We start from the raw sequence: 12,827 nt of genomic DNA on the forward strand, positions 1-12,827 counted from the left end.
ACAAACATATTTTTGTTATTATAATTTGTTTCCATAACAAAAAAAAAAAAACCTGTCTATTTTGCTCTCTGTTTTCTTAATTTATTTGATAAAAAGATAAAATTACGCTGAAAACATATGATTTAAAAAAACACGATAATATATGTAATACGGATATAAAAAAGACACGACAAAAACTATAAATCAGCATATCGAAGTACAATACAAATACAAAAGAAATCATATATACTTTTAGTTACTGTAGTGCTGCAAAACTCGATCCAAATTTTCGTTTCAAATTTTCACCAGTTTATAAAGTGCTAGAAATCAACTAAAATCATACTACATAACATAAATATAATATTATTTATAGACTATACTGGTTGGAAAGACATTAACATTCGGAAATTATACACTCATCGAGTGTGAAATCATTTAACTTGTGATACCAATTGTGTATATAATCTATACTTTCAGGGTTCCCAAATGCATGCATCCGTCGTTTCAAACCTTCCATCAACATGGGCCTTCGCACTATAAAATTAAAAACCTTTTTTCGAATTCTAATAAGAAAGGCAAAACTAAAAATTAAGGAAAAAGTCTAAAATATAAAATATCAAATATCATAATCCAGCTGGTGGGTGTGACCCCACATTCTTATCGACATCCATCAATGTACCCCTCTTATCAAACATCGATTATAAGCCTATACAATTTGTATTCACCTTTCCAAAATTTATAGTACTCCATTCGATTGAAATTAAGCTAATACAACATATGATTTAGACTTAAGTTTTTGTTAATATAGATAGATGTTCTACAACATTTTCATATACAGTTCTACTTAATAACTACCTCTCCATTTTATAAGATGTTTTGGATAAATATGCAAAAAATAAGAAATTGTTTTAACTTATTTCAACATTTTTCTGTTTGAATTGTAACCAATATTTATTATTACTACAGATAAAATTAAATAAACATAAACGTTGCAATGAAAAATTTGAAAACTCAAATAATATAAGAAAAAATGTTTTAGCGATTATATTATAAGCTAAAACATATCACTTTACTCTACAATATTCGTGATGTTAAATGACTCGCTAGTGTAAAGTGTTATTTCAGTTTTCAATATAATGATCCCCTATACAAAACAAAATATAATCAATGGAAATTTGGGGAAGGGCTGTCATAATCGTGCCATGATTTAGGATGTGTGCATCGAAGAAGCAAGAGATTAGGCAATTCGATTGCTCCAGGCTGCAACACTTGATATGTGTATTTTATGGGGTCTTTCCTGTAATTGATTCGCGCGCACACACACATATTGAGGTTAAATTTTATAAGTTCCCTATAGAAATTAAATTTATATCATTGATATCTACTAACTTTAATTTGTTTTTCTCTTAGTATCTTATGCTTGTAAAAACTTGGTTTTTTAGTTAGAATCATTATTCGATAAAGAATCGTCCGATTTACTGATGATGATTCTTAAGTCTCTAACCAATTTCAGCATTTACTCTCTCTTCTTAAGAATTTGAACATTTTTTCGTTCTACAAATTAAAACTCCCAACAGCTTTTCGTGGTAGATACCGTACCTTAATATAACTCACATCTTTTTTTTTTTTTTTTTTTTGAAACAAGCAAAAATAAAATTTTCTTACTTCTTCGTCGTCTTAGTTCTTATACATAAAGTGTTCTTATTCTACTAGCAACCAATCTAAAATAAATAAAATAACTGTTAGAGAGCAGTAATGGTAGAAATTATAAAACACTGTGTCTGTACATATGAACACACGTATATAGATATGTGTACATTGCATGGATCGAACTTCTACCTACGTGAAAAGCAAGTCATCAGGTCTGACCACTCTGAGTTTCAGACACTCTCATTAATATTTTTCCTCTTTAATTATATATTTTCATTTGTTTTTGTTTTACAAATACATTTTAAGTATTAATTTTTAAATTTATTTATTTATTTGTCGGGCTTAAGACAAAAGACTGAGTGAGCAAGACTGAGATTCTTCTGTTCAGCATGTTTCCCTTATTAAGAACTCTCTTCTTCTCTTACAGTTACTATACACTGTCCATGATTTCATCACTCTCTACGTACTCTCTGCTTTTATATATTTCCATTTTTTTTTTTTGGTATTTCTGTAATCTTAAGAATTGATTGCGCATCTCTCTTTCCACACCAGTTAACACCTCGTTATATATATCTTTAGGCAGATGGAAAATAAAATGTGACTGTACATATATGTTGCTTTTGTTTGTCCTTTCTAAGAAATTATTACATCTTCACTTTAGCATATTTCGTTTAAAATAAATCAGAATGATCATTACGTGTTTGTCGGCATCTAGCTACCTCATGTCAAATATTAATCAAGTAAAATTAACTACTGATTGTTTGGAAATAAAACCCCTCTATATTTTGTACCGTGGTCCACAACTTTTGTGAGAAGAATGTCTTTCAGTTTTAAAAATTAAAAGTTTTAAACGATATGATTGCTGAGGAATATAATATACTGATTCATACACAACTATGGAAAGATGGATCTTGTTAACAAATTAAAGAGATAGATCTTCAATGATAGAACAAAAATATACTGTATTATATAAAACAGATCATGGTTGAGGCAACTTTCCCTTTTTTCAATAAAAACCAAAGGTTGCTTTAAAGAAAATCATGACATTTTCATATAAAAGAAAGAGAATCATAGAATATATTAAAATCCCGATGGCTAATGTTGTAAATGGAAATAACAACTCAGTATAAGTGAAAGTTGATCGTAAGTACGTAAGTCATATTTTGGATGTGTCATTGATAAAACTCGCGTTCAATAATTTTTTTTATTAACAATTGTACCCTTATAGAAATTTTATTTATAATGAATGTAGGAATACTACGGTGATGTACGAATGAATAAAGGCCCTACCGCATACTATTATTATTGTTATATAATTTGGAAAAATATGGCATGCATGTGTCCATAACATCGACCCATCTTAGTAGAGTTCAGATTTTAGTCTCACTTTCGCGCAAAAGCATGCTACTTCGCCTCTAGCCGATGTGGAAATTATAGGCCACTTCTTGAGCACTTATCAACAAAGACATGTATATATAATTATATATGTAGGTCGATGCGGTTAAAATATACCAAATTAAAGTTGTTTCTAGGGTTTGAAAGCATTCAAGATATTTAATTTTTAATTGTTAATTATATACCTTCTCATTTTCCTATAAAGATAGTATGGAATATGGATACATCATCTGCTCTTAAATTTGTGAATGAAAAGAGGACTATTCAAACCCATGTGTGAATTATGGGATAAGAACTTTGTTCAAGTCCTCAAATGACACTCGTAGCAAAGTCATGGTATCGATCGGATGACACAAGTTCGAGTAATACCATAGTGTGTAGGTAGTAACCAAATTTTCTTACTAATAATAATACCAAAATCAAAATTTTGTTTGTTATATAAAAATTATTATAGAAACGAATGGTTTCTTATTCGTTTTTTGAATCAGATTCCTTAAAATAGAAAAAAAAAAACTACAAATAAATAAAAGACGAAAAAGAAGAAGATAAGGTGTCAATTAATTTGGCGGTGTTGAAACAATAAATAGGTAGGTGACAAATGCAAACCCTAGCTACTTGTCTATTTGCCCAAGCCATGGAAGATGCAAGTATGTTTTTCTATGTAAATAAAATTATGGAACTTAGAAGAGTAGATATTAGATAAACAAAAGAAAGCAATCGGCTAAAAACGACGTCGTTGGGACGTGTCTGCTTAGGGACTGTTGATGTCTCCCACCTCAAGTCAATAAAGGGTAAACTTTTAAGGGTCCTCTAATAGACGGCTATGAATATGACACGTGTCTTAAGGTCGTCATTTTTTACTTTTTAGTAATAAAATCTTGTTCTTTTTTTCCTGCTATTATTCTCATAATCTTGGTTCTTTCTTCATTAGTCCACTAAATTTATTTAATGAAAAGTTCTCTGATTCGTTGGTTCACGACAGTACCAACTATTTTATCATGGACACAATAACCAACTTAATAACTTCCATCTCACTAACTCTCCAACATCTATTCAGGAAATTGGACAGGATTATATATATATTCGAAACATCAGGGCCAAATCTGACCGTCAATCGTTAGAGGATCTTATGCGCATTTGGCTAAAATTTAGTTTTGCACTGATGATGTTGCTTCTATAAAAATTTGTACAAGTAACACTCTTTGATCTTATTGATGTAACTTAACAATCGGCTAAAAAAGTGCTTTGAGTTATAGATACAAAAATTAGTTTTTGATAAAAAAAAAAGATACAAAAATTAGTAAGTGTAAAATTGAATTTGAACTTTTTCCAGTCTTATAGAATGAATTTTCGGAAAACGGTAGAAGGGATTAAAAACTTAGTGAACATTAGGATTGAAGCAATAAAAGTGTCAAAAAGGACGCTAAAGCCAAATGGTTAGGGATTAGACAGGTTGAAATGTTGGGGAGCATAAAAGCCAATAATTTGGTAATTTTCAGAGGACCCCCCTCTTATTGCGGCCACTTAATTCTATTTAATTTTTCTAATAAATTCACACACATGCCTCTGGAGTTTTAGCTTTAAAAGTTATGTATGCAGAAGAAACTTTTTTTTAGAAATACGAACCCTTAAAAGCTGAATCGCAGATTTAAAAGTAAAACAAAAGGTACATGAATCGGTTAACATGACAATGGAATCGTCATAAATCCAATGTTTTGGAAAATTATTGATTTATAATTAGGGTATACGTAGCTTATAGTTCAATATTTACATATTTTCTTTGCATGCTATACTATATATATATTCCAGTTGTATGATTACTGCAGAGGTATTTCTTTCTATAAGAAGTAGAATTATATAAATGAATAAGTATCTACTTATTAGGTTTAGGTTCACAAAGTAAATCACACAGTTTTATAATAAAAAAAAAAATGCTAGAAAAACAAAAGAGCGAAGCCAAATAATGATGTTAACTAAATGAATAATTCTATAAGCAACCCTTTGTTTTCCGAAAAAGGTTGTACCAATCATGGAGTCACATGTGCAAATTGCAGTGCAATTATCCTCATAACAAATCCAAATAACGAAATTTCATAATTAAATTCTACAGAGAACCAAAAGACAAGTACTATATATCTTCGGATAATTATTTAAAAACCCTACATATCTTATTAGATTTTGAACGTAAAACCCCAAATTCAAAGACAAGTGCCTCGATCTATTATTGTCTCTAAGTGAGACAAAACCTTACATTGATATGAATACATACACATCAATGCACACATGTATTCGAATTATTTGATAGAGATAATGAAAACTGAGCTAGACACATATACATACAAAATCTCATACAAAAAGATCTGTATATCTAAATTATAAACATATCTCTCTCATCTCTCACTCTCTCTCTCTCTCTCGCCCACACACATTCAAGAAGAATATAAAGTGTTATTAAGTCATGGGACCATATCGTTTCTGTAGCTTACATTCGACCTTTTTCGTGGACTACACGATCTGTCTCTCTTTCACTCTCTCTTTCTATCTCTAAAAATTAAAAGCTTCTCTCTTTTTTTGGAATTAAAAGGTTTAACCTTTACCGTTTTTTTCCCTTCACTATCGATAGATTGATCTTCTCTTTCAGCTGAATAGAAATCTGAAAACAATGGATCAAGATCAGCATCCTCAGTACGGTATACCGGAGCTCCGGCAGCTCATGAAAGGCGGAGGAAGGACGACCACGACAACACCGTCTACTTCTTCTCATTTTCCCTCTGATTTTTTCGGTTTTAACCTCGCTCCTGTGCAGCCACCGCCGCACCGTCTTCATCAGTTCACTACTGATCCAGATATGGGTTTCTTGCCACGTGGCATACATGGATTGGGTGGAGGAGGTTCTTCGACGGCTGGAAATAACAGTAACTTGAACGCGAGTACTAGTGGTGGAGGAGGTGTTGGGTTTAGTGGGTTTCTTGACGGTGGTGGTTTCGGCGGCGGAGGTGGAGGAGAGGGCGGAGGAACTGGAAGGTGGCCGAGACAAGAAACCCTAACTCTGTTGGAAATTAGATCTCGTCTTGATCATAAATTCAAAGAAGCTAATCAGAAAGGACCTCTCTGGGATGAAGTTTCTAGGTTTGCTTCACTTCAACTCTCTCGATCTTACCCTAATTTCTCTCTCTCTCTCTCATCATTTTTCTGCAGGTTTTTTAAAGCAAAAACAATTTTTTAAAAAACTTTATGCATATTTCTTAGATCAATTCATACCACAAGAGTTTCATTCATCGATAATTTCTCTAGTTTTTTTTTCTTTCTTTTTTTCAAGATAATGTCTCCTAATTTAAAGTTGATCAATTAGAAGAAAATTAATTTCCACTCGATGAAAGTGATAACATTTGTTAGTAAACACTAATTAGCTTCCATCTTCTTAAACATTTGAGTATTTTTTGTTGGTGTGGATTTTCTTTCAGATTTGAAAAGATTTGACCTTTCATACGCTTTCTTGTTAAAAATTAGACCTTTCAAGTGATAATCCCGAAGACAATTTTAATCTTTTTTAATTCTTGCATTAAAAACAAGAAAGAATGTGACCTCAACACTCTTCCTTGGGTTCCTCAATTTCAACTTACTTTTTCAGCTGATCTATGCAGACGTATATATAAATGTGTGGTACATTCTCACGTATATACACAGACACACATATTGATGTATAAACTATAGAGTGGTCAGTTTCAAACAATTTCTTTAGGAGTTGTTTTGTTTTGGTCAAGAGAATGACCAGACCTTGGCAGTTTCAGTTAAGACACTATCAGGTGCTTTAAAAACCCAAAAGGGTAAAACATAAACAAGAGTAAAACCAAAAGATTTATTATCTTCTTTGACTTTGATTTTAATTTTCTATCCTTTTCTTTTTACTGATAACTTCTGATTCATCTTTCTTAGCTTCTGAAGATATGTACCCTCTTCTTTTGTGTAACTGAGCATCGAAACATGTTCTTGTGATAAACTATTAGTCCACTAGTAACTAAGTCTCGAAACAGTCTTGGTCCGAAAGTTAACAAATGTATGTAAGAAGAAGACAAACTTTATGTGTGTCACTATCGAATCTAATATATGCATGTAAATGAATATGAATATCTTATCAATAGTTTATGATTCAAGCTAGTTTCAAGATTAGGGCACTGCTCCGAATTCAATCAAACATGAGTGGATTTAGTTTCTCATTCTTATTTTCTTTCATTACTATTTTCTTAAATAGGATTATGTCCGAGGAACATGGATACCAAAGGAGTGGGAAGAAATGCAGAGAGAAGTTTGAGAATCTTTACAAATACTATAGGAAGACTAAAGAAGGCAAAGCCGGAAGACAAGACGGAAAACATTACAGATTTTTCAGGCAGCTCGAAGCACTCTACGGCGATTCCAATACCTTGGTTTCTTGTCCTAATCATAACACGCAGTTCATGAGCAGTGCTCTTCATGGTTTCCATACTCAAAACCCTATGAATGTTACTACAACAACGTCCAACATCCATAACGTCGATAGTGTTCATGGTTTTCATCAGAGCCTTAGTCTTTCTAACAACTACAACTCCTCCGAGCTTGAGCTGATGACTTCCTCTTCGGAAGGGAATGATTCTAGTAGTAGAAGGAAAAAGAGGAGTTGGAAAGCGAAGATCAAGGAGTTCATTGATACAAACATGAAAAGGTTGATAGAGAGGCAAGATGTTTGGCTTGAGAAGTTGACAAAGGTTATTGAAGACAAAGAGGAGCAACGGATGATGAAAGAAGAGGAATGGAGGAAGATTGAAGCTGCACGGATTGATAAAGAGCATTTGTTTTGGGCTAAAGAGAGGGCGAGGATGGAAGCTAGGGATGTCGCGGTGATTGAGGCATTGCAATACTTGACAGGAAAGCCATTGATAAAGCCGTTATGTTCGTCGCCAGAAGAGATTAATGGTAATAATGAGATCCGAAACAATAGTGAGAATCAGAATGAGAATGGAAGCGATCAAACAATGACTAACAATGTTTCTGTTAAAGGAAGTAGTAGCTGCTGGGATGAGCAAGAGATTTTGAAGCTTATGGAGATAAGAACGAGCATGGACTCGGCGTTTCAAGAGATATTGGGAGGGTGCTCAGATGAGTTTTTATGGGAGCAAATCGCGTCGAAGTTGATTCAGTTAGGGTTTGATCAGAGAAGTGCCTTATTATGCAAGGAAAAGTGGGAATGGATAAGTAATGGAATGAGGAAAGAAAAGAAGCAAATCAACAAGAAAAGAAAGGATAATTCGTCGAGCTGCGGCGTGTACTATCCGAGAAATGAAGAAAATCCAATCTACAATAATCAAGAAAGTGGATATAATGATAATGATCGGCATCAGATGAACGAACAAGGCAATGTAGGTTCTTCAACATCAAACGCAAACGCAAACGTAACCGCTGGAAATCCGAGCGGCGCAATGGCAGCTAGTACAAACTGCTTCCCGTTCTTCATGGGAGATGGAGATCAGAATTTGTGGGAGAGTTATGGTTTGAGGCTAAGTAAAGGAGAGAATCAGTAAGTAATTTCTCTCAATAATGAAGAAGAAGAAGAAGAAGGTAATCATGTGGTTAACTAATTCTTTTGAGTTAGCTATATATGAGATAAACCTTGACTTAGCTATTATATGTCACATTATGTTTAGAAATTGAGAAATATTTGTTGGGGCTTAACGAATTATATATCAACATATATAAGATTACAAAGTCTAAGAATTAAATCAAATTAGGCTTTAACCAACGATTATATATTATGTTTTCATGTATTCATTCTGTAAGACTTTATATCAATCTTTCTCTAAATATTGAATTTTGATCCCAGTAGCATACGTATTTTATATACTGCAAATTCAAAGATCGTATCTCATAAATATCAATGTTTATAAGAGAATTTATTTTCACATCCAAAGGCATAGACACGCAAGAGCAGACGACAAGACATGTCATAGGATAACTAAAAAAATCAAATCATGCATGTCCTCAAGCCACTCAATATTTAAGCGTAATTCTACTTTACCCTTAACCCTTGTTTGAAAAATCGCTAGGCGCTAGTCGGGCGCTCGGCATGGGCCTAGCGATTAATCGGAAAATCGGATTAAAATCGGGGATTAATCGGGGATTAGTTTTAGGGTTATTTTAATATTTTTAAAACATATTAATCCAATATTATTTTTAAAATTGCAGTAAACACATAAAAATGTATTTTTGAGACAAATATTTATGATTTTTATTAAAATATGAACATAAATTATTGTAAAACATTACAAACTCCCAATTCAAATGATTGAATAACAAAAATAAAAAGTTTTTTTATACTGGCAATCTAAAAATAATCGGGGTATGTAAGATTAGGCGGGGAATAATTGGATTAGGCGGGGAATAATCGGATTAGGCGGAAAGTAATCGGGTGACTGATTTCTTTAAGGGATTAGTCATTAATCGAGGCGGATAGGGTGGGCCTAGCGATTAAGCGGGGAGTAATCGGGTCTAGGCGGGGATTTTTAGAACAGGGCCCTTAACTATGATAATTTAATTATGAACATGACATTTTCCCTCGACCCTTGAATTAAACCAAAATTTCCGGGGGGTTGAATTAATAATATTTTGATGATTTATATGAAAGGAATTGACTGAGCCCATACTTCTATGCTTTTCTTTGGCAGACTATGAATAGATTCGAGAAACAATAACATATATGAACCAAACGGTTCTTGTCCATTGGCATGCAACAGGTTTAATGAGTTTTTTTTTTCTTTTTTTCTTTTACTGAAAATATTATAGTTTTTTAATAAATATTTGAATAAATTCAATTTTTGGAAAAGAACAAAAACAAATTAAGTTTCTTGTGGAGAAACTCTCATAATAGGGTTTTTAAGTTTTCATTAGGAATTACCGAATTAGTAGGAACTTTACAAATCTAATTTCATAGTTTTTAGAAAAATCATTTCTTTTTTTGAGTTAAAGGAAAAACACGTTTAGTCTTAGTTGAGTAATAAAATGGATTTTTCAGAAGATAAAAACAACAACTATAAAATAAGTGAGTTTTATTTTTTGAAAAAGAAAAAAAAGAACAATAAAATAATATGTTTTTTTCAACTATAAAATAAAATGTGTAAATAAACTTGCTTTTTCTTCTCTAACCGGTTTTTGGACCAATTTTCTCCCATGGAAAGTTCGTAACATTTGAAATGGATCGAACATCTCTTCTGAATTGTTAGTTGATCGTTGTAAATCGTGAAACTTGTTTGAACTTGATTTGGTCTAGAAGACTCAACCTAATTAATACATGTACATAAATGGAGATACAAAGAAAACATACATAGAAGGCTAGAGCTGTAAATTTGGGGTAATCGTCCTAGAGAGAGAAAGAGAGGGAGATAGAGTTATGTAGATGGAGACAGAGAGGAAGAGTAGTGAAGTAAGCTCTGGTCGATTCAGTGTGTTAATGGTCAGAGAGAAAGTAACCATTTGCCTTTATCTCTCTCTCCATGATCTCACTCTTCTCCTTTTGTCCCTATTCCCTATAGAGACAGTAAGACACGAGCACGAGTCAATACAATCCTTCGTACGTACACATTATTGATAACGTTGATTAATTCTGAATTGTCTCTATTCTCATTTAAGTGCTTTGTTCGTTTTATGGGTTCCACACGAGACCATTCTTACTTCTAGAGCTTGATGATTCTTCTTGTCAAACTTTATTAACTGTTTGATTTGTGGATATAGGTGTTGATACTTGAACAAGGAAAATATATATATTGGTTATTTTTTTTTGTTTCATAAAAGTGATATATTTTGTGGAAATTTAGAGAACACGTCACAATAACTTTTTGAAGTCCAATGTTTACTCTTCAGAGCAATCCATTTTTGTAGAAATTTCAATCTATTTAAAGGAACTAACCAGAAAACCCTTGAAACGTTAAATACTTTTTCCATTTACATGAGCTTGATGTTTTAGAATTTTACACATATGTAAACAAAAATTTAAACCTTGAAAATTTCTAATATATCCTTATACATACTCCTCTTGTTCTTTTATACAAATGATGTTTTAAAGGAATACACACAGATTAAAAAATCATTTAATTTTTGTTTATTTCTAAATAAAAACATCATTTATTATCTAATCAACTAATAAAAAAATAATTTGCATAATTATAAATCATTAAAACCAATAAAAAATTAATTAATATTGCATCGAAAACTGAAAACATCATCTATCTAAGAACAAAAATAAAAACTTAAAACATCATTTATAAAAAAACGTAGAGAGTATATAATATACATAAAATTTTGCAATTACAACTGAACGTTAAGAATATCCTGTTGCGAAGAAAGATGATAGTAGTGAATAAGAAGGCTGAAACTATTAACCAAAAAAAAAAGTTAAGAGTAACTCATCCTAACATTATTCATCGCAAAAGATTTTCAAAACTGTTTTGAGGACCCTATTTTACGTTCAGTCACTGCCATTGTCTCTCTATTCTGTCCACCCTACGACTAGACACATCATCACCTCATTATATGAAATCTATCAATTTAATATTCCCCTCTCATTCAATCTTCAAATTCTTCGTTCTTTGGATTTTTGAGTTTTTAGTTATTAATTTAAGTATCATAAAAAAAAAAAAAAGTCACACTTTTGTCAACGTAGATATGAGAAAGTTACATCTATAGAACGAGGAGCTACATAACCCAAAATTAAAATTGTAAGAAACTAATGCCATCTACGATCATCTGCTTTATTTTATCTTGCAAATTTAATAACTGGGAATAAAACTTTAGCAGAACATAATAGAATTTTATTACTGTAGATGTTAACTTATATACATCCTTTAACAATAATTTACAGCAAAATTTTCCCACGATAAGGGTTTATCATAAACACTTTACACTGCCCAGGCTACATATATGATATATCATATGCCCAAGTACTCAAAAAAACAAATAATCACACCATCACATGTTCACATTATATAATCAGTACAATAAAACCAAAACTCCAAAAAATATTGAAATTCCAAAAATAACCTTCTAGTATTTGTAGTCTTTGACGTGAAGGCTCTCGGAAGCACCTTCACCGAGCTGAGCATCACCCTTGTAGCCACCAAGGGTTGCTTCAGAGTTAGCCTTAGCTCTAGCCAAGAACGCCTTTTGAGCCTTCTCAACATTCTCCTCTTTACCTCCCCAAGCCTTGAGTGTACTCTGTTGTAGCGCACGTCCATACGAAAACGTCAAGCTCCATGGTTTCTTCCCTTTGAGCTGATTAATAGCGTTTAGATTCACAGTTGCTTCTTCTTCACTCTGTCCTCCAGACAAGAACACAACGGCTGGAACCGCTGCAGGAACCGTCCTCTGTAAAGCACGGACCGTGTGCTCGGCGATCACTTCTGGTTTAACTTTAGAACCACTGTCTGAACCTGGAGTAACCATGTTTGGTTTCAAGAGTGTTCCTTCTAAGATCACATGGTGATCACTAAGAGCCTTGTAACAAGCCGCAAGAACTCGTTCCGTAACATAAGCACATTTCTCAATGTCGTGAGATCCATCAACAAGAATCTCTGGTTCAACAATGGGGACAAGACCATTCTCTTGGCAAATAACTGCATATCTTGCTAAACCGTAAGCATTCTCATGGATAGCCAACTCAGAAGGCTCATCGTTTCCAATTTTGAGAACAGCACGCCACTTTGCAAAACGTGCACCAGCTTCGTAGTATTTCTTGCAACGGTCACCAAGTCCATCAAGGCCAATGGTTGTGTTTCGCC

General features: G+C 32.8%; 2 protein-coding genes across 3 annotated transcripts in view; one reads left to right on the forward strand and one right to left on the reverse strand.

Moving 5' to 3' along the window:
• The first annotated feature begins 5,421 nt into the window (after positions 1 to 5,421).
• Positions 5,422 to 8,862, forward strand: LOC9307123 (trihelix transcription factor PTL). Of its 2 annotated transcripts, XM_021020436.1 has the most exons (3): positions 5,422 to 6,153; positions 7,277 to 7,977; positions 8,062 to 8,862. In XM_021020436.1, exons 1-3 carry the CDS (start codon positions 5,687 to 5,689, stop codon positions 8,580 to 8,582), a joined length of 1,689 nt encoding a protein of 562 aa, XP_020876095.1. In that variant the 5' UTR covers positions 5,422 to 5,686; the 3' UTR covers positions 8,583 to 8,862. The 2 variants fall into 2 exon arrangements, with proteins under 2 accessions (XP_020876095.1, XP_002871053.1); XM_002871007.2 differs by having other exon boundaries at positions 7,277 to 8,862.
• Positions 8,863 to 11,839: 2,977 nt separating this feature from the next.
• LOC110227833 (fructose-bisphosphate aldolase 4, cytosolic) overlaps positions 11,840 to 12,827 on the reverse strand; it is a 2,048-nt gene continuing 1,060 nt past the window's right edge. Inside the window, exon 4 of the mRNA XM_021023595.1 lies at positions 11,840 to 12,827. This exon is cut by the window's right edge and continues 1 nt beyond it. Within this exon, the coding sequence (XP_020879254.1) occupies positions 12,094 to 12,827 (734 nt within the window). The 3' untranslated portion in view covers positions 11,840 to 12,093.

Source organism: Arabidopsis lyrata (genome assembly GCF_000004255.2).
Source record: "Arabidopsis lyrata subsp. lyrata unplaced genomic scaffold ARALYscaffold_6, whole genome shotgun sequence".
Classification (NCBI taxonomy): Eukaryota; Viridiplantae; Streptophyta; class Magnoliopsida; order Brassicales; family Brassicaceae; genus Arabidopsis; species Arabidopsis lyrata.